This window comes from Enhydra lutris, unplaced genomic scaffold (genome assembly GCF_002288905.1).
Source record: "Enhydra lutris kenyoni isolate GAN:26980312 unplaced genomic scaffold, ASM228890v2 scaffoldscaffold219, whole genome shotgun sequence".
Classification (NCBI taxonomy): Eukaryota; Metazoa; Chordata; class Mammalia; order Carnivora; family Mustelidae; genus Enhydra; species Enhydra lutris.
The window spans coordinates 67,862-87,307 of record NW_019154303.1 but is presented as its reverse complement, the minus strand read 5'-3'; the positions used below and the strand labels follow the sequence as shown (position 1 = coordinate 87,307).

The following is a 19,446-nucleotide window of genomic DNA, read 5'->3' as shown; positions in this document are numbered from 1 at the left end:
AGCTGAAGGAATCCACAAACAAGAACCTGGGAGTGTCCCTTCCACTCTTGTCATTTGGTATTTATTTTGAAGTTTACCTAATATTATCTGTCGGGATGGAACCACATCCACTTAAAATCTGATGTTAATGGGGCGCCTGGGTGCCTCAGTGGGTTAAGCCTCTGCCTTCGGTCCAGGTCATGATCTCAGGGTCCTGGGATCGAGCCCCACATTGGGCTCTCTGCTCAGCAGGGAGTTTGCTTCCCCCTCTTTCTCTCTGCCTCCCTCTCTGCCTACTTGTGATCTCTGTCTGTCAAATAAATAAATAAAATCTTTAAAAAAAATAAAATAAAATCTGATGTTAAAATTCCCTCCTGTCCGCCCCCCTCCACCCACCTGTCTAGGACTTAGAGTTATTTCCTGGGAGAACTTGCAGAAAACACTCCAGAATATCTCCTTGAATGGGTAATAGATGCCATTTACCTCTATAATAAAAGACTGTTTTTAATAAAATTCAACATTCTCATTTAAAAGTGAAATGCCTGCTCTTATGATCATTCTGTTTCTCCCCATTATAATTCTCACTCTTTGTGTTTCTTTTGTGTGTCCTCCACCCTCCCCACTTCTGACGGAACGAACTGCCTGTCTCCCAGGCAGCACTACAGTCAAAGGATGGATGGAGAAGGGAGGGGCGGGGGTGTTTTGGTTTGTGCTACTGGGAACAAGATGCTCATTCTCCCACTCACCCCCCAGCTCCACAAAGGCTTCAGTCTGGGGGGCCAGTGATGGTCTCAGGACTAGTTTTGGAATAATGAGAGCTAAAGGTTTTGGAGTGACTGCTGACTAGCAGGCACTGGGCTCGTGGTCTGTAGGCTCAACATCATTGCTTCTACCATCAGTCACACTAGTGTCACTCCAACGACGAGGACCCGAGGCTTGGGGAGAATACAGGTGGCACTTTCGAGCCCATCAGCCCTAGCAGCACAGAGGTGGTTCTGGAAGTGGGCCTGGGAGGCGAGTCCTCTCACACAGCCCTCCCACCAGCTTGTCTCAAATCCATCCTGATTGCAGAGAACACTGCCCTGGGCAGTTGAGGCTCTTCCGGAAAGGGTGGACTGTGTCTTTTCCTACAGAAAGGGAATGCACGCTCCCCTCCCCCCCACTGACCTTCTGTTTCCACCACGCCGCTCCGCTGGCCCAGCTCCACAAGCACACAGACACTAGATTGTACACTCTGGACCTTTCTAGATCCCTTCACAAACACACTGAGGTAACTATTCAGAAATAGGACCCAAAAGCTGGAAGCAGGATGAACGGTGACCAGGTGTCCTTTCCTGGCATCTGGCGTGATTACGTCTCACTCAGCCTTTAAACTTTGGTTCTTGGTTTGGTAGGTGCTTTCGCACTTCATCCAAGGTTTGGAATGAAAACCAGTCACCATCTGTCTCCTCTTCCTCACTTTCTGTGCCTCACAGACACCGCGCCTTTCTCCAGCTGAAGCCTCGTGGCCCGCTGCCCAAAGGGTATCTCTCGGGGACATTTTTCCAACAGAATCTGCTCATTCTGTGCCTCTGTGTCACGATCCTTCAGACTTTTTCGTCACTGTGACATTTGTGATGCTGATCTGTGATCCGTGATCACAACTCGCTGAAGGCTCACGCGGCACCTTTTCTTAGCAATAAAGTATTTTTTTAATTAAGGCATGTATATTGTTTTTCCAGACATAAAGTTCCTGCACATTTAACAGACCATGGTATACTGCAGACATAACTTTTATATGCATGGGAAAGCCAAAAAAAATTCATTTGGTTCACTTAATTGCAAATATTTGTTGTATTTGGGTGGTCTGGAACCAGACCTGAGTATCTCGGAGGCAGGCCTGTATTTCAAAGGTTAAAAAAAAAAAAAAAAAAAAAAAAACACCCCTCAAATGCTCCTAAAAAAAGCAGCAAGAAAAATGCACCTCTGGTTTGCTTCCAAAAACTAATACGTTGTCCAGTGAAAGCTTAAAAAATCAATTCAATAAAATGTTTCTATAATATTTCAGTGCCAGCCTTCAAAAAAAGTTAAATAACTAATCCCAGTTGTTGGAAGGGAGAATGGTGTGTACTCACGTGAAGCAACAGCAAAACACCATCTCTCCATTAATAAGGCACGCAGCTTGTAAATCTACACAAACCAAGATTGAAGAAATTTCCAAAATCTGACTTGACACTCCCTGGTTATGCTCATCTGCTGAGGTCCAACAAGGGAACTCCCTACGCCGGTGGTCAGATTTTGTCTTTTATTTATAAAGAGAAACAAAGAGCTCCGTTTCATTCCCGGCTTTCAATCCGACCTGGTAAACTGGGTCAGGCGAGGCGCTCCTTCCGTAGTCAACACTCATGGAAGGACACCCACGTGGCTTTACATTTTCACCAGCACTCTAATGCAAAACAGTCCCCAGACTCTGAGGATAACACGACCCTGGAAGGGAGTTTAGAAACGTGGGTCCTTCTTGGAAGCTGAGCAGAACATTCGCCCACTGTTATAAGAAGCCTTATCCAAAACAGGGATTCCCGATGGAACAGAAAATCTGGGAAAAATAGTAACTTCAAATATTATGATTGGTGTGCATATAGGCTCAAAAGAAGGGATAAGGAACCTCTTTTGTCAGGACTCCGACTTAGGCTACTGTTCTCCAGTGTTTCAAGCGTACTGCCAACTCCCCACTATCAGTTGATAACTAGGTTATTTTTTAAACTTTTTAAAAAATATTTTATTTATTTATTTGACAAAGAGACATCACAAGTAGGCAGAGAGGCAACCAGAGAGAGGGGAAGGGAAGCAGGCTCCCCACTGAGCAGAGAGCCCGAGGCAGGGCTCAATCCCAGGACCCTGAGATCATGTCCTGAGCCGAAGGCAGAGGCTTTAACCCACGGAGCCACCCAGGCGCCGTATTTTTTAAACTTTTTGAGAGGCATGTGTGATCTGCAGCTAACTTCAGGTCAAACTGACTCACACAACAACAGCCTGGATGTACCTAGTTCAAAGGTAAAAGAACTCTAGCTCCCTCTAGAAGGATTACGAGTATCTTACTGATTCAGTCACTCGTTTAATGCAGAGGTGACAGGAGGACCGTGTGGTCACAGCAAACACCTATTACCTGCTGTGACGTCCCTCGCTGGATGTCCGGGCTGGGAAAGACTCAGCCTGAGTTTTCCATCATTAAGAAGGAGGACGAGAGCCTCTGGCCCGTGTTGGAATTGAGTGGTCAGCAGCAGCCCTGCCCTGTTCCACGTTCGGAATTGGAAAGCGACCGACACCTTGTCCTCTCCGACAGTGCCCGGCAGAGCCAAGTAACTCCTGGAGCTCAGAAAAGTCACGGGCACAATTTGTGGGTGTGAGCATGAGAAGGACACATTTCCCTGTGAATACAGTGGAAAAGGATTTAGGAAGGGGCAGAAGGGATGCTTTCATGAACAATGAGCTTTCCAAGAGGTGCAGTTTCCTATCAACCTACCAGCAAGCGAGGACCTAAGAACTAGGCTTCCCCATCCAGCTGCAATCCAGACTGACCTGACAGGTCCCTCAAACCGTGACACTGCCCTGGCTGGGCAAACCTCCTTCTGAGGCTTTTAGGGCAGTTCTGTCTCCTCCATTTCTGGGCATTGGCAAAGGAATCTCGAGGCACATCTTTCCCAGGCTTTGTGCTGGGCGCAGGACACAACAGAGGAGACAGATTTCTTATACCTCAAGGCACTGGCTGTTTACATGCGGCATGAAGCCCAGCACCACGGACAGCGGCTCCGGGAACCTTCCAGCACTCCCCTTGGTTGTGTGAACGCTTACACACCCATCACCCGGGGACACGAACATCTGGCTCAGGCAGGCCCTGGGCTTCAGCCATCTGAGGCAGGGGTGTGGCCGGCCTGAGCAGGCTGCCCACCTCTCAGAGGCTCCCATAGGCCATGTCAACCAGCATGCTCTCCCCAGCCTGACCTCTGACCCGCCAGCTGCCTGTTGCCTTTACTTCATTCTATTTTAGTAAAAACCAACCTTTGAGCTTTACATTATATCTACTGCTCCAGGAGCAAACTTACCTTTAATCATAGTGTTTGGGAGGAAGGAACTTAAGTTCTTAAAAGAACTCTAATTAAGTGGGGCACCTGGGGGGCTCAGTGGGTTAAGCCTCGGCCTTCACCTCAAGTCATGATCTCGGGGTCCTGGGATCGAGGACTCGGCAGGGAGTCTGCTTCTCCCTCTCCCTCTGTCTCTCCCGCTGCATGTGCTCTCTCTCTCAAGTAAATAAATTCTTTAAAAAAAATTTAGATAAATTTTCATAAATTCCAGAGGAATATGTGCCCAAACATTGTCCTTCCTCTCCAAAATACATACCATAAAAGCACTGTAATCAAGTCAATACGGCATTGGTATGGGGTAAACACAGCAGCAGAGCCCAGTGACTGACCCACAGAAAGATCTGAGACCACAGGTACAGCCAGCATGTGATGAGAGGGAAGACTCAAGCCTGTGCTCGGAGGTTGGGTCTGGTCAGTAAACAGCTCAGGCACGAATGGGTACCCTCGAGACCCAAGATAACTATGATCTGCACAAAGAGTAAAGACCAGACAGTCGAAGACTTAATTTTTTTTTTCAATATTAAAGTAAATAAATAAATGAAACCGCCTTAAAACTTTTTACAGGAAAATCCTTGAGACTGTACCTAGAATCTAGGGTTTCAGAAGTATTTCAAAGCAAGACCAAATACTACAAAGCTATTTAAAAACTACATTGAGACATTGGCTACATACCAGTAAAGGCATTTATATGCTCAACATGGCCCATAACATTTAATATAAAAGATATGATATATGATATATAATTATATTATAACATGACTTATATTTCATAGAAAGTTGGTTAATCTGAGAAAACATTTGGATCATGAATGACATAGAGTGATCTATCAAATCTAAAACTCTCTTATAAATTGGGGCACCTGGGTGGCTCAGTCGGCTGAGTGACCGACACTCGATTTTGGCTCAGGTCATGGTCTCAGGGTCCTGGGATCGAGTCCCATGTGGGGCTCTGAGCTCAGTAGGGGGGTCTGCTTGAGAGGTCCTCTTTCTCTCCCTCATGCTCTCTCTCTAAATAAACATTTAAAATAAAAAAAAAAAAGCATTCCCACAGGTTTCGCTGAGTTGGAAAATGGAGATGGAGAAAAGCTTACATAAAACAATCCCATTTCTGTAAATGATGCTCGATATGGAGGCGTCAATGTTCACAAAGCTGGGTGCACTGAGTGTAGAGGATTCAGGTCCAAGGAACCAAACGTGGAAGGACAGACGCTAGCTCAGTAACACGCTGGCCCGGGGGGACGGCCTGCAGCCGCGTGGAGGGACAGAAGCCTGACTACAGTCCAACCCGTCTGAGGGGTCCACCTGCCTCGAGATAACATGCTTCCTATTCGCTGACCTAAGTCCCCAGATCCACAGCAGACAGACCCCTGGCCTTGGGGTGAGAAGGTCCCAAATGTGCCCAGTCGCCTGTTTGAAGCCACATCTGCCTTCTGAAGAGTCAAGCAAGTTTTCTGGCAAATCTTCTTCTTTTTTAGGTCACAAGACTGATTTTACTAACCTCCATTTGTGTATCTGTGGGCCTTGGCCTCCCTTTGCAGAACAATGGGTGTTCCTGCACATCAGCAAACAGGCACCAGACCCCTGGGGCACAGCCCCTGAGCACAGAGATAGGGTCTGTGGCCGGCACCACAGAGTCTGCCCGGGATGGAGAGATGCAGCAGACCACCCCCTCCCTTCACTGACCCACTCCTAACCCCTCTGCAAATCTCTGGGCCGGGCAGAAACCCGGCAGCTGGCTTTTGCACAAGAGTCCACCTTCTCCCCAAATTAAATTAAGCTCAAATTCCTTTCCAATCTAAATTCACCTCTCGAGTACTGGCCTTTCAAGCGAGCGACAGGCAGCTGAGCTAGGAGTTCGTAACGGGAGAAAGGAGCAAGAGGAAATCAATCCCAACAGAGACCCTGCCCCGAAAAGTCTTTATTCAGAGGCACCATGACACATTTGTGAAAGCGTGCGTCTGTTTCCACACACCTGTAAAAGTTAAGAAGCCGGTTATGGGGATGGAGGAGGGCACTTGTGAGGAGCCCAGGTGACGCAGGGAAGTGCTGAATCCCTGAACTGCACACTGGAAGCTCATACTACACTGTATGTGAGTGACTGGCACTAAAATTTTAAAAAGTTAAATTAAAAAATCAAGTTTATTATTTAGTGAATTAAGTCAAATACGAACTAAAAGGCATACGTGATTGGCACTTTCCCTGCCTTCTGGAGAGGCACATTCTAGACTGGGCCCATCGGACAAGCTGCAGTTCCCTGCTCCGTTGACCCCGTGTGTAGCTCTCTTACCGTGACGAGGATCTGCGGTGTGTGTTTCTTGGACAAATCAATGATATCCACTCCATTATAGTAGAGATTTTCGAAGCAGCCGTGAAAGTCTTTATGTGGGAATGCCACTGATTTTCCATGTCCGGGAATCCCCCCAAAGCTGATCTTAGAAAGAAAAAAATGACATAAATAATATTGTTTAATGAGTTTCTGATTGTCTGCCTAAAGCACGCATGCTCAGCCGGTATAGGATAATTGCCTCCAATCTATCTGGCATTATTTTAACATTAACATGTTAATTTCAGGTGAATTTTTAGATGTAGATGTACCGGTTCTTTCTTTATTACATTTAGATAAGTAGGTTAAATACCACTTCTCGCAATTTGCTACTCAAAGGGCTATGTCACTTCAGCTGACGGGGAATGTTGTACGTTCATTTCCAGCCTCATGTACAGCCTTCTCTCACTTTGGTCACTCTTGATCTGGGTGACAAGGAGGCGGACCGTGATGACATTCTACTTTACAAACCTTCCCAGAACCCAGCTTCAGGGTCCGGGTCTTTGCCAGGACACTGCTGATGGGTTAGAATAACGAAGGCATCGATAATCTCATTCGGGACCAGGCTCTGCAGCTGGCCTCCTCAGCGGAGGCCACTTACACTAAATGAATGTTGAAATCATCCCCTTTGCTCGGACAGATGTGCTGAGCAGAACCGGCAGAACAAAAGGTGTTCTCCAGTGCTGGTTAGATACACGCGGGCAACACGCCGGGGATGCGTTAAGCCTTTAAATGTCCCTAGAAACGGTATTTTGAATCGCCTGACTCTGGCTCTCTCGTTCCTCGAAAAAGCAGGTTGGAATTTATGGTGATTACTTCTCCAAGCACCCTAGATTGCTAATTCCGTTTACGATCGCCCTAAAACACAGAGATCTCCAAAGGAATGGGTCACGGCCAACACCAGAGATAACATGGAAAGCTGTCCAGACACATGTATTTTACTGTGCCGCCTGTCCTACTTATAGCTCTTCATCCACACACTTTCCGAATTCAACGACTACTTCCTCCCAGGGGAGAACTCACACCTACGAGTGATACAACATCTCAACAATGCACGTGGGTCTCTCTCTGGGCCGACATCACCCATGGGAAACATTTCGCCAGAATTCCAAATTGCTAGCAATGGGAATTTCTCTGTGTAGCGGTATTTTCTTAAAAGGTTATGTTGCGTTTAAATAACAAAATCTGTAATACTTGAAAAGAAATGTTCACACCTTATAATCAAGATCCAAGTAGTCGCACTCGCCCTCGGCCTGGAAATGCTGACTGTGCCTGTCCACGGTGAAGTGGACATGCGTGTTCCCAAGCTCGATGAGGATAGAATGCCAGTGCTCATCATCCAGCAGGCTGCCCAGGGTGAGGGTCACATGGGCATCAGGGGAGGGCAGGTTAGCACGGCCTACAAGGACAGGCGAAGCAAATAAACCGCCCCATCCAACCCGGTACCATGGCTGCCGTGTGGGAGGCCAACTCTTCCCCAAATCACTTTCCTTGCACACTTCTATCCGGAGAGCTGGTCAACTGCCTTTACCTCAGCCTCATGTACAACCTTCTCTCACTTGGGAATGATTTCTTCTATCTTTCTTGTGTTTATTATTATTAATTATTGCATTTTCGTTTTTCTCGGAAGTATCTTTTTCCAAGAACCTCACGAAGAGCACCGCCTCACGGTTTCAGGGATCCACCCCTTGTCCTTACAATATTACCAGGTTGTCTACTGAACATGTGCAAATGGTCTTACACACTAATCAAGCTATAAAACTTGTTACAGTAAAGTACATTCGGGATACATGCGTGTTCTCCGTAGTACACCTCAACAGTGGAGCGACCACGCTTCCATTTGCCTAGACCGTTCTGGGTCACACTTCTTGCTCCAGAGTAATTATTTCTAGGGTCTTCTTTCTTTCTCGAAAGTGTTCTGGTTTCAGGATAAATTAGCTACTTAACTGTGAAAAACTAAGCATAAAAAGATACTTCCATCTAAAGAGGCATATTTTTTAAAACACCCACTGGGAACTTTTTACCTGAATTAAGCAATAAGATGAGCTTTCCTCTAACTAACTGCAGGGTGACGTGTTTGCCGTTTTGTCCTTCTCTGTGGAGTAGAATCCCGTCAGTCTGCCTGGTTTTAAATTTCAAAGAAATAACATCTTTTGCTGGACTCACAGATTTCTGATTAAACGTGTATAGCAAGGAGCTTTTCCCATCAAAGTTAACCATCTCAGATCCTACAGCAGGAGACATTAGAAAATAATCAAAGTATAATACATCTTTACTCATGCACTGAAATGAGCAAGTTGACACAAACACACACACACATAATATATCTCTGGTCTGTTTAGTGCAGAGGGGAAAAAACGGTGCTGCCCATCCTCCCCAATAGCCATAGCTGAGATCCCTAACCTCCACTCTTTGCCTTTTCTGACATTTTCCCTAACATGTATCAGCTAGAAATACTTCTGTTGACTAAGCCCAATTGCTTCTGCCTTTGTATTGAATTATGCAATTATTGAATACATGCAAAACAATACCTCTGGCCACTTCTCATCCTGTAAACAATGAAGATCGGTAAAACAGTTGAAGTCACTCCCCACAGTGGCACATCGTGGCTATGAAGCTGCCATTGTCCCTCAGTTGTCCAATAGTCTTATTTTTCCCACTATCAAGGTCACTTGCATTCTCTTTATTGAAAAAGTTATATTTTATCATTAACGTAAAAAGAACACTGGTCAAAGAAACCAAAGACAGAACAGGAGATGCACAAAGGGATTCATACTAACTACCCAGAAGAATCTCTCGTATTTCTCATATTTCACAAGTAAAAAGACAAGACGTTACTGTCCTTAAAAAGTCAAAAAACGTATGATTTTACTCACACGTGGAATCCAAAAACAAAACAAAAAAATGAATAAACAAACAGAAAGCAGAACCAGACCTATAAATGCAGAGAACAAACTGGTGGCTATCAAAGGGACGGGATGGGGGATGGATAAAGTGGGTGACGCGGAGCGGCAGGTTAGGGCTTCCGGTCATGGAGTGAGTGAATAAGTCACAGTGTGAAAGGTACCACCAGGAAAATAGTCAACGATATTCTAATCGAGTTGTACGGCAACGTGTGGCAGCTATGCTGGTGGTGAACATCGTACAACCTGTAAAATCGTCAAATCACCATGTTGTATACCTGACACTAATGTAACATTGTGTGTACGCTGCACTCAAATTTTTGAAAAAGAGGTTTTTTCAAATGTGTGTGTGCAATAAATGAAGGTGCAAGAGGAAGCCAAAGAAACAGGAAGCTGATGTCTTCTGAGCCGGTGATACGACGTTGGGTTTATTTAACTTCACAAAAGCCTGGGGCCAATGTACATTAGGACCTGCATTTCATTCAGACGAACTAAAACATTTACAGCAAACCCTTTATGTTCACAACTCTAAGGAATCCTTTATTTCATGCAGCCACCTTTTGAAAATTCAGGAGTTTGATTCCGGTTCCCATACATGGTGGAAAATATATAAACACAGCAGTGTGTCTAAAAATCATGGAAACAAGCAATTATTCTCCGTTGCATAGTTAAATGAACATCTGATAAAAACATATCCCTTTGTCAAATTCTAATGAATTGTCCTGGCGTTTTGGGTGAGCACAGATCTGGCCCCATCCCAGAACTGCGACTCTGCTGGCCTGGGGTGGGACCTGAGAGTCTGCTTTTCTGACGCGTCCCCTAGTGGTATTGACGATGTCGATGCTGCTGGTCTGGTGACTACATATGAGAACCACTGCTCTACAGAACCTAGATTATATTTCCAGGAACATTCCCCTCAGGCAAAATGGAGTAGTGAAAAATTTATTGGATTTATAGAAACACAAAAGAATGGGCTGAAAATCCTTTTGTTGTAATGTTTTCATTTCCTCTCCAGTGAGCTCCCTAACACTTGTACCTAGAACAATCAACCACAGCTAATCATCACATTCTATCTTACGAGGCACATTTAACATGTGTTTTGACAGGTTCTCTAAGCCTAGAAGGGGACTGAGTTATAATCTAGAGAGGTCATCAATGGAGTAAAACAGAACCACTTCAAAGAACATATATTGTTGTAGTCCTGGTGGTTTCACTAAAATCTTAAATGGTAACAAAGGTAAGGTCAGTGGAGAGGAGTTAAAACAGCACAGATAAAAATGAGGAATTGCTCTCAGAAGTCTGGAATGTGAGGCTGCTTTCTCTTCATCTGAAATGACCCACATCACTCTGCAGCCTGTACGGCCCCATGAGCTAATTTTTAAACGTTCGTTAAAAAACAAAAAAATGAAGAATTGTGGCAGAGAACACAGGTTCCCACAGACCTAAAATGTGTGCTGTCTGGCCCTTTACAGACACCTGTCAACGCGCACTCAGTGCCATTAGCCAGTGATCCTTTCTGAGCCAGATTCCTGACTGCTTACAGGTGGCCGTGATAAGAACCAGCTCACCGCAAGACATGTGGCGATCCTTCTTCGATTTAAATATTAAAAACCCTATTTTAGATGGGAAATCACAAATTTAATTATTTTTGTTGATCTACCTGTTGATCTACCTGTTGCATAATTCAATACACTTCGTTTGTGGCTTTTCATGAATCTATATTTATGAGGTCAAAAAATAGGTAAATATTCTGGCTCCTGTGGAATATCAGAGAAGACTGGTTTTATACGGACCATCTTCTGTAGCTTCAGACCCTGCCTTGGCAGGGATTTGGCTTTGGAAAATACAGTTTTGTTACTAAAAGACCATTTTCCCCCATATTCCCTTCCTTCCCAACCCCCACACTGCCCTGACTTAATTTCCATTTGTTCCCTCAAGTACACTCTATTTTCATTTAACATGGGTGTAGCACCCACTAGGTGCTGGGATGAAACCCAAGAGGACAGACATGGCTTGGCCTTCCAGAGCTGACAGTGCTCCCCTCACCTTCTCGCTTCAGCTATCATGAAAAGAACACATTTCACCAGGAATAGCCTAGTCTTACTGCGGGCTGCTTAGGAAACTGGAGACGAGGAAGCTCACAGTCAGGAAGAAGGAAGTGGAGCATGGGGGAGGTCTTCTCTAGGGAAGTATCGGGAAAGAAAGAAGGTAAGACCTTACCAATCATATGGCATGTGTCACACTCAGTTTTCAGATAGGCACCCAAAAGCAGCCAACACTGTTCAAACAACGGGCCATACTGTTGATCAAGAAGCCCCTCATGACAAACGTAAAGCCCACGTGATAAGTAAGAGTGCGCCTGTCACAAGGACGACTTACAACGGGAATTGTGGACTGGAAACTCAGTTTCAGGCCTCGTCAAAGAGAATCAATTCTACAGAATGTTGTTCACTTACAAACGTTCATGAATCAGTCTGAATATCTGAAAACAAATGGACATGTCACTAAACATAAAATGACATTTTTATTTTTATTTTTTAAAGATTTTATTTATTTATCTGACAGACAGAGATCACAAGTAGGCAGAGAGGCAGGCAGACAGTGAGAGGAGGAAGCAGGCTCCCTGTGGAGCAGAGAACCCGATGCGGGGCTCGATCCCAGGACTCTGGGATCATGACCTGAGCCGAAGGCAAAGGCTTTAACCCACTGAGCCACCCAGGCGCCCCTAAAATGACATTTTTAAACATGTGTCACTCATATACCATTTTTAAAGGCAATAGATTTTTTTTTCAAAGATTTTATTTATTTGACAGACAGAGATCACAAGCAGGCAGGGAGGCAAAGAGAGAGAAGGGGAAGCAGGCTCCCCACTGAGCAGGGAGCCTGATGTGGGGCTCAATCCCAGGACCCCGGGATCATGACCTGAGCCAAAGGGAGAGGCTTTAACCCACTGAGCCACCCTAGTGCCCCAAGGCAATAGATTTTTTAAAAAATTAAACCAAAACATCGTATTGTGGGACAGAGAAGACTTAGCTTAGTGAGTTTGCAGCAGCTAGCTCTCCAAGCACGGATGGGGAACAGCCCATCTGTAGAAGTAGAAGTTCCTTCACCTTCATGCCCATGTTGGTGATAGCCATCAAAATATAGCCCCAGTTAATAAAACTAATAATTATAAATTAAAATCAAATAAATTGGAAAAACACTTCGCATTTTCAATGAAGTATCATATCACATTTTCCATTTTGGAACATAGGTTCTGCACTCTTGCAATGGACAAAACTATTGGTTCTCATTCTTATTCATAATAAGTGATCTCCATCTCAAGTACCCCAATAATTTAATTAGTTGAATTACATACAAACACATTTTTCACGAGCCTTCTTGTGAAAGTTAAGTGTGATGCTAAGGGGTAATTTAATGCATTATTTTGGAGTTTTTATTCAAATAAAAGTATGTTAGAGTTGGTTATTTGTATTAATTATGGACATTTAAACTTTTATGAATTTATATTATATATGTACTTATATTACATATATATTTTTATTTATAAAAATATATAAATATCAAGGATGTTTTGAGGTTGCTAAACAAAACCTATAAATTTCTGCTATAACAGTCAGTACATTTTTAAAATAAACACAATATTTTAATTTTTTTTAACTAGGCTCCAGGCCCAGCATGGAGTCCAAAGTGAAACTTGAACTCATGACCCTGAGATAGAGACCTGAGCTGAGATCAAGAGTCGGATGCTTAACTGACTAAGCCCCCCAGGTGCCCCAGATAAATACAATGTTTTAAAATGGCCAATTACATGTTTTACTCCCAGTTTTATTTTCATCCCTGACTTGACACAGGACCAGAGTGTCACGGGGAAGATTGGTAGGTCCCCATGGTGTTGGCCATTCTGTGCCTACATAGTCTGTATTCCCAAGGACTCGTGCACTCCTTTCCTCCCTCTTCTCTCCTTCTGTCCTCCCCTCCTTCTCTCTCTCTTCCCTTATTCAGACAAACAACACACTAATGAACACAAGACGACACTACACCACCACAGGATGGGACTAGTACAAGCTTAGGGCAATGCTTGAGAAGACACTGACCATGAACACAGGAGTCAAAGTGGAAAAGAAGGAGCAGAAGACACCCCAGGGAAGAATAACAGTCAAGAAAGAAATGAAGGAGGACCTGGGGCCAGTGTCGGTGTCTGTGGTTTAAAGAGACCTACGTCGAGGATGTCAACGTGAAACTGATCAGAGTGAGTAAATGTTACTGAAAATTTAAGAAAGCGGAGGACACCCAAACGGAAACCTTTTCAGAGTGGGATACAAAGCCTAGAACAAGTCCGTGGGGAATATGGCCCTGGACACCCCCCTTCTGCACGGCTGCTGGTGGGCATGGGACTCTAAGAAGAGCTCACACACACTCCACGTGCAGTCTAGGAGTTAGGGGAAGGGAGGGATTTCCAGGTAGAGAACGTGTGTGTGCCACCCCAGGAAGCCATGAAGAATGCCTGGTGTTTTTAGGAATAGCAAATATCATTGTAATTGGAGTTTAAAGAAGTAAAACCAGAGAGAGAAGCTGTATCTAAGAGACATTATATGCCAAGATAAGCAATCTGGACATTTTCTCAATATCAATAGAGCAGTGAGATTAGAAATGGGGGGGGATAATAATTAGCACTTTGGGCTATAAATCATATCATATACAATTACTGTCAAAAACGAAAGTGCAAAGCTCTACGCTTGAACAATTGCTCTTATTAATAGTAAGAATAAAGACAAGACAGAAGCTCCACTAGGAAGCCACGGACGCCGCACAGTTTTGCGAGTTGCGGTGACTGTTATCGGTCCACAGTTTTAGGCTAGGAGCCCCCCGTGGTGCACAGCTCGTGTTTGCTGACTTAGGGTGCACGCAGGTCCTTCCCGGGACCAGGCCCGCAGCTTTGACCTCCCTGGGACTGACCTCTCCCCCAAGGAGGTGGTACCGCCTCACAAAGAACATCAGGCTAACGGCAAATCGCCATCAAAGACCTTGCTCTGCTTTGAAGTCAGTAAACCCAGAGTCATGTGAGGAAGGAGAAGCTGATTTTATGGGATCAAAGAGAAAACGGAGTCTCGGGTGTCCCAGCCGCTTGCCGCAGTGAGCACGTTCACGGAGCTCAGACACAAAAGGAGGGAAAGCGATGGCCCATGGAAAGAGGGGGGAAAGGGCGGGCAGCATCGCGAAACCATCTCCGCTGAATGTTGCGTGGAAGGGCCAACACAGAGGCAGGGTTTGGAAATGGATTGAAAGCAGAGCCTGTCTGAGCTCAGGAAGATGGTGGAGCTGAGGCCGAAGGGGACCCTTAAATCTAGGATGAGATCACTTCTGGGACGGTGAGCCCCACCTCCAGAAGGTCTCCCTGCCTGTGGGATCGGCAAAGGGGCGATGGTATCCTTGCTTTGCAGCGGCTCCCTCTGCCCAACAGCGCCCACACTCTCCCAGACCCCAAGACCACAGAAGCCCAGAGTCCCACAGCCACTGTGTGCACGCTCCTGCCTTCCTCCCTCCAGAAGCCCCCCCACCCCAGCTCACTCCGCAAGCCCTTCACTCAGAAAATGGACTGACCGCCCTCCTCCCTAGGCCCCAGGATCGTGTTCCAATATTTCACATTTGTTTTGTTCAATTTTATGACTTCTCATAAAATCCTGATGAAGAAAACCAATCATTTTAGAAGGGCCCCTACATCCAGTCCCTAACACAGTTCTTTGCAAATAGTAAGTGACCGATAAATTCTGACATGGCACATGAGGGAACAAAGAAATGAAAGCCTGCATAATATAGTAGTTATGAGAACCAAATTTGGGGGTTTTTAAATCATAGGTCCAGTATGGAATAGCTCTTGCAAACATCTCCATGTCTCCACGGTCAAGTTCTTCTCCCTTGAGGCCATACCAGATCTGTCTGGCCGGTCTGGTTGTTGAATGAGAAAATGTCTGCTAAGTAGGATCTGACATATTAAACATTCTGCCTGTGACAGATCTCACTGACACTTTTCTGCAAAGCTAATGCTCTGATCAGGTATGTAATGAAGTGTGACAAAAAACCCAGCCTCCCACGATGTTCCCAGCCAACATACTCTTTGGGTTATTCTCCAGTTTTCTAGAAAATTTTCATTAATATTTTTTTCTTTTTGTGCTCATTAAAAAAACTCCAGCATATTCCAAATCATCAAAATGGCAACGGTAGAGTCGATTTCCCCACAGACGTCACTGAAGCATTTCTGCTTGTGTTCATGCTCACACTGGCTGTGACTTTTGTCCCTCTGCTCATCAGTGGGGAAAAGAGGGAAGACACAACACATAAGTGATGTTCAAACAAGGGTTCACGTTGAGGAAAGTGGGGATTTGAGCAGCGAATATGGGAGAAGCCCAGAGTCGTTTTGGATTATGGGGAAACCAAGATCACCGGCTGTCCCCTGCGTCCCCACACCAGGGTCACCTCAGTGCCCAAGAACGACACCATCCATCACAGTGAATTGCTGTGGTTGACTTGGACCTCGTTGTTTAGATGACGCACCCACTCTAAAACAGCTACCCTGCTCTCTTCTGGGAATCTCGGATTCCGAGGCTCAGTTCGGGCCCACCTCTATGTTCACTTAAAGTAACTAAAGACAGCAGTATCCAGGCTTTCCACAAAATCACACACAGATGCCTAAAAAGTTAGAAACAAGTCAAGCTCGGTTTTCAGCCTGGCCAAGAGAGCATGTCCCTCTGTCACTGATTTTGGGGCGAGGAGAGGGGTAAACAGCACTTACGGTACGTGCATCCGTACACTTCTATCCTCATCCCGATCCTGCCCTTGGGGCTCCAGGCTAAGGGGAGGAAGCGCAGGAACCTGGCTTCGAGGGGAGGCCGTAGTGGGTGATGCACCACGCTGTCCGCGTTTGTGTTTCCTGGAAAACCCTGGGAGAGAAGGAGAAAGGATCAGTGTGTCTGCAGAACCCGGAGCTCCCAGCTCTTCTCCTGCGGGTCAGGGACAGAAGCTTCACTCCGTTCTTATGCAAAAGCCTGCCTGCTTCATAGAAAGTCTGCTAATGTTTTAGGGGGATGTGACCACCCTTCCTGAGGGCCTGGATTAGTCACCATTGTTCTAAGTTTTCCTCATTTGCAGGGTGATTTACATTTCAGCACCATTAAGCTGGGTGTAAACCTGCCACCCTTGAAGGCTTGCCCTTCCCCTAAAGCGTTTCCCTCATCCGTAAGCAGCGGAGACGCTCTCCCGCAGCCCACATCCAAGGCAATCAAGCACGATGTAACTTGCCGTCCGTGCAGGAAGAACCCTCGACTCGGGTGTGAGCGCTGGGAAGGACCTACACAGGGTTCTAGTTCCAAACCCTTCGTTTATAAAGGCAAAACCGAAGTCCAAGAAAGTAGAAAGAGTCTGTGGCGGTAGGACAGCGGCTACCCGGCAGGGCCACGACTAGATTCTGGGCTTTGGATTTCAATCGCAGTGTTCTTAGTGTGCGGTCAGGCTGCCCCCAAGTTAGCCGCATTTCGGGAGCACTGGGGAGATCCACAAGACAGAGGGGTGCCCTTGCCTGGACACAGGCACCTGGCCTCAGGCCAGAGGGGGACACCGTGAGCACAATGGACGTTGTTACAGGGGACGTGTGACTCATTTCTCACCGCGTTGATTTCATGTGAAGATCAGCATATGGGGAAACCCAAAAACGGGTGATGCTCGCATATACACACATCGATCATATCACTAATGATTTAATCTATTTCAGACAGCTGTGTCACTAATGATTTCCTCGGTTTCTCAAAGGTAACACATACATGCGAGAGGAATGGGAGAACAGAGCACAGACTCCAACACCAGGAAGTGCGTCCCCACGCAGCCTCTCCGCCCTGACCCGCAACCTCTCTTGAACGCTCCTGAAGTGCTCCGTACTTGCATCCGGGGAGAAAAAGGTGGGTGGGCTTCCGATGACATGGACTTAGTCACCCCTGTGGCGAATCCGCTCCCCTCACCCCTACGGTCCTGCCTACCTTAGCATTAACTCCCGCACAGTGATCTTCCAGAAGCTGGAGTGTGAGTCACAGGATCCCGGCTCTCCCGTAGACAATTTGCGCCTGTGAAGTCGCCTGAGACGCTGGGCTCCTCTGTCCTGCCACCTGGGCCCCAGAACCTCCACTAGCCTCCTTCACACAGGATTTCGACGGGCTCTTCCTGCTCTGGGTATTTCGGTGTCTGCCTCCAACACCGTACACCCGCTTTTAAAACTAATTCCATCGACTCTTCCTCAGATTGTCCATCAGTTTTCCCAGAGGACCTATGCAGCAGCAAAGCCATAACAGCCTAAGGGTTTCCAATTGTTAACACAGCATCTTAGCGGAAAATGCTGCCCCGTCCAAGGACCTTACTGTTCTACGCTCTGAAAACAAACAGAGCCCCAGCTATGGTGCGTCTCTTCTAAAAATCTATGTCAACTGGTACATCTACCTCAATGCTATCAGTTCTTTGGAACCCCCTGTCAAAAGTTCAAGTTCTGCGTTCTTTGATCTCTCCAAGTTTTATCATCCAGAGGGCCAAAGATATTCTCATAATACTCCTTCATATAATAGCAATAAAATGAGGGAACAGAAGACTTGACCCTTTCTTATGCTCCCTTGCACCAGAAGGACACACTCCGCCTCCCACCACAGTTAAAAAGGTCAGACATATTCACGCCGCACGGGAGCAAAGCTCGTCGCTGGGCCAAAAAGAATGCCCCATCTCGTCATTTTGCTGTGTGAAGCAAAGCAAACCCTAGACCTGGCTTAACACCCAACCCCAACCAAACCAAGCCCAATCACTACTCGGGCTCGTAAGCCATGACAAGCAGGCAGGAACAGACAGAACCAAGAATACAGAACACTCAAATGTGGTATCAGGGCCAGTCTCAGACCCTATAACACTTCCTCTTGGCTAGTGAACGAAACATCATCTGGGAAGCCCTCCAGCCTCTCTCTCTTGCTCAGTGGAAGCACCATCTTTGTCCAACGTCACCTGTTCTTCAAGGGTTGGCAACTGTTACACCAAGAGCAGGCAAACCCTCTCCATTGCCTCCACGCTCTGAATGGGAAGTCAGGAATGTGCCCTCCCTGCCCCCAGCTTCCTGTAGGAACTGCAGGCTGGCCTGGGTAGGGGCTGCTTTGTACCAACACATCACTGTCCGGCACGCGCTCCTGTTATTACGGGCTCCCAGACCCACTGCCTTCATCCACAAAACCAGCTTGGTCCAGCGAACTCTGAAGGTTGAGGAGCTATTACATGAGATAATACTTGACAATCATGTTCCCACACCTGCCTGGAGGTAGGCGGTCCACGAGCACCAGCCACTGTGGCCACGGCCTTGGCTGCCATTTTGGTTATGGCAGGCGCATCTGGCAGAGGCTGCTCGTCTGTCCAACTCTGCATCCCGTTCCTTACACTCTGTCTCAGGTTCAAGACCCGAGACGTGCAGATCACCGTCGGCTCCCACGTTCACTGTGATGCCAAGGTTACAATTCAACCTCAGAACTGAAGTCCATGTTTATCTGAGGGTAACTGACAAAAACTAGGAAAGGTACTTGAACAAATTGTTTTATTTTCCTTGGATATCATTACTTCTTTCTGAAGCACTTTGTCCGTGGAAGGTAAATTCTGGACACCATCATTCAGACTGTGTGATGACAACGCCATATAGCAAAAGGAATTTCTAGTGCTGTTTTAATGGAATTTAGACAGAATACTATTTAAGGAACATTTCAAGTGTCAATAATGTCTTAATAGTCTCTGAAAATAGGAGAATCAGAAGGCACTCTTTAAAACTTCTGGGAATCTGTGTATGAAACATTTGTCACACACGATTTTAATTACATTCAGATATTGGAACGTATGTATGTATGAGTATGAAGTAAGTCCTTTGCCACATCGACTCACCGTTTTCCAGGGATGATAAAAGGCTGTGGGGGCCAGAGCAGAGAGAAGACAATTCTCCATGGGTTTCTCCCATTTCTGCACATCTTAGAGAGCGAAGCCCTGACTGTCTTTTCTTCTGAACTGCCTTGCAAGGACATTTATATAGAAAGCAGCCCTGTAAGATCATTTTTTTTTT

The 19,446-nt window shown here is 46.0% G+C and overlaps 1 protein-coding gene across 1 annotated transcript in view; it reads right to left on the bottom strand.

Moving 5' to 3' along the window:
- Nucleotides 1–19,446, bottom strand: part of LOC111140175 (contactin-associated protein-like 3) — a gene marked incomplete at its 3' end in the record, with an annotated part of 131,376 nt that overhangs the window by 76,429 nt on the left and 35,501 nt on the right. The window contains exons 3-7 of the mRNA XM_022492516.1: nucleotides 16,120–16,267; nucleotides 8,448–8,651; nucleotides 7,638–7,822; nucleotides 6,388–6,531; nucleotides 3,125–3,386 (exon numbers count right to left, since the gene is read on the bottom strand). Of these exons, the coding sequence (XP_022348224.1) occupies nucleotides 3,125–3,386; nucleotides 6,388–6,531; nucleotides 7,638–7,822; nucleotides 8,448–8,651; nucleotides 16,120–16,267 (943 nt within the window). The remainder of the gene's footprint in view (nucleotides 1–3,124; nucleotides 3,387–6,387; nucleotides 6,532–7,637; nucleotides 7,823–8,447; nucleotides 8,652–16,119; nucleotides 16,268–19,446) is intronic.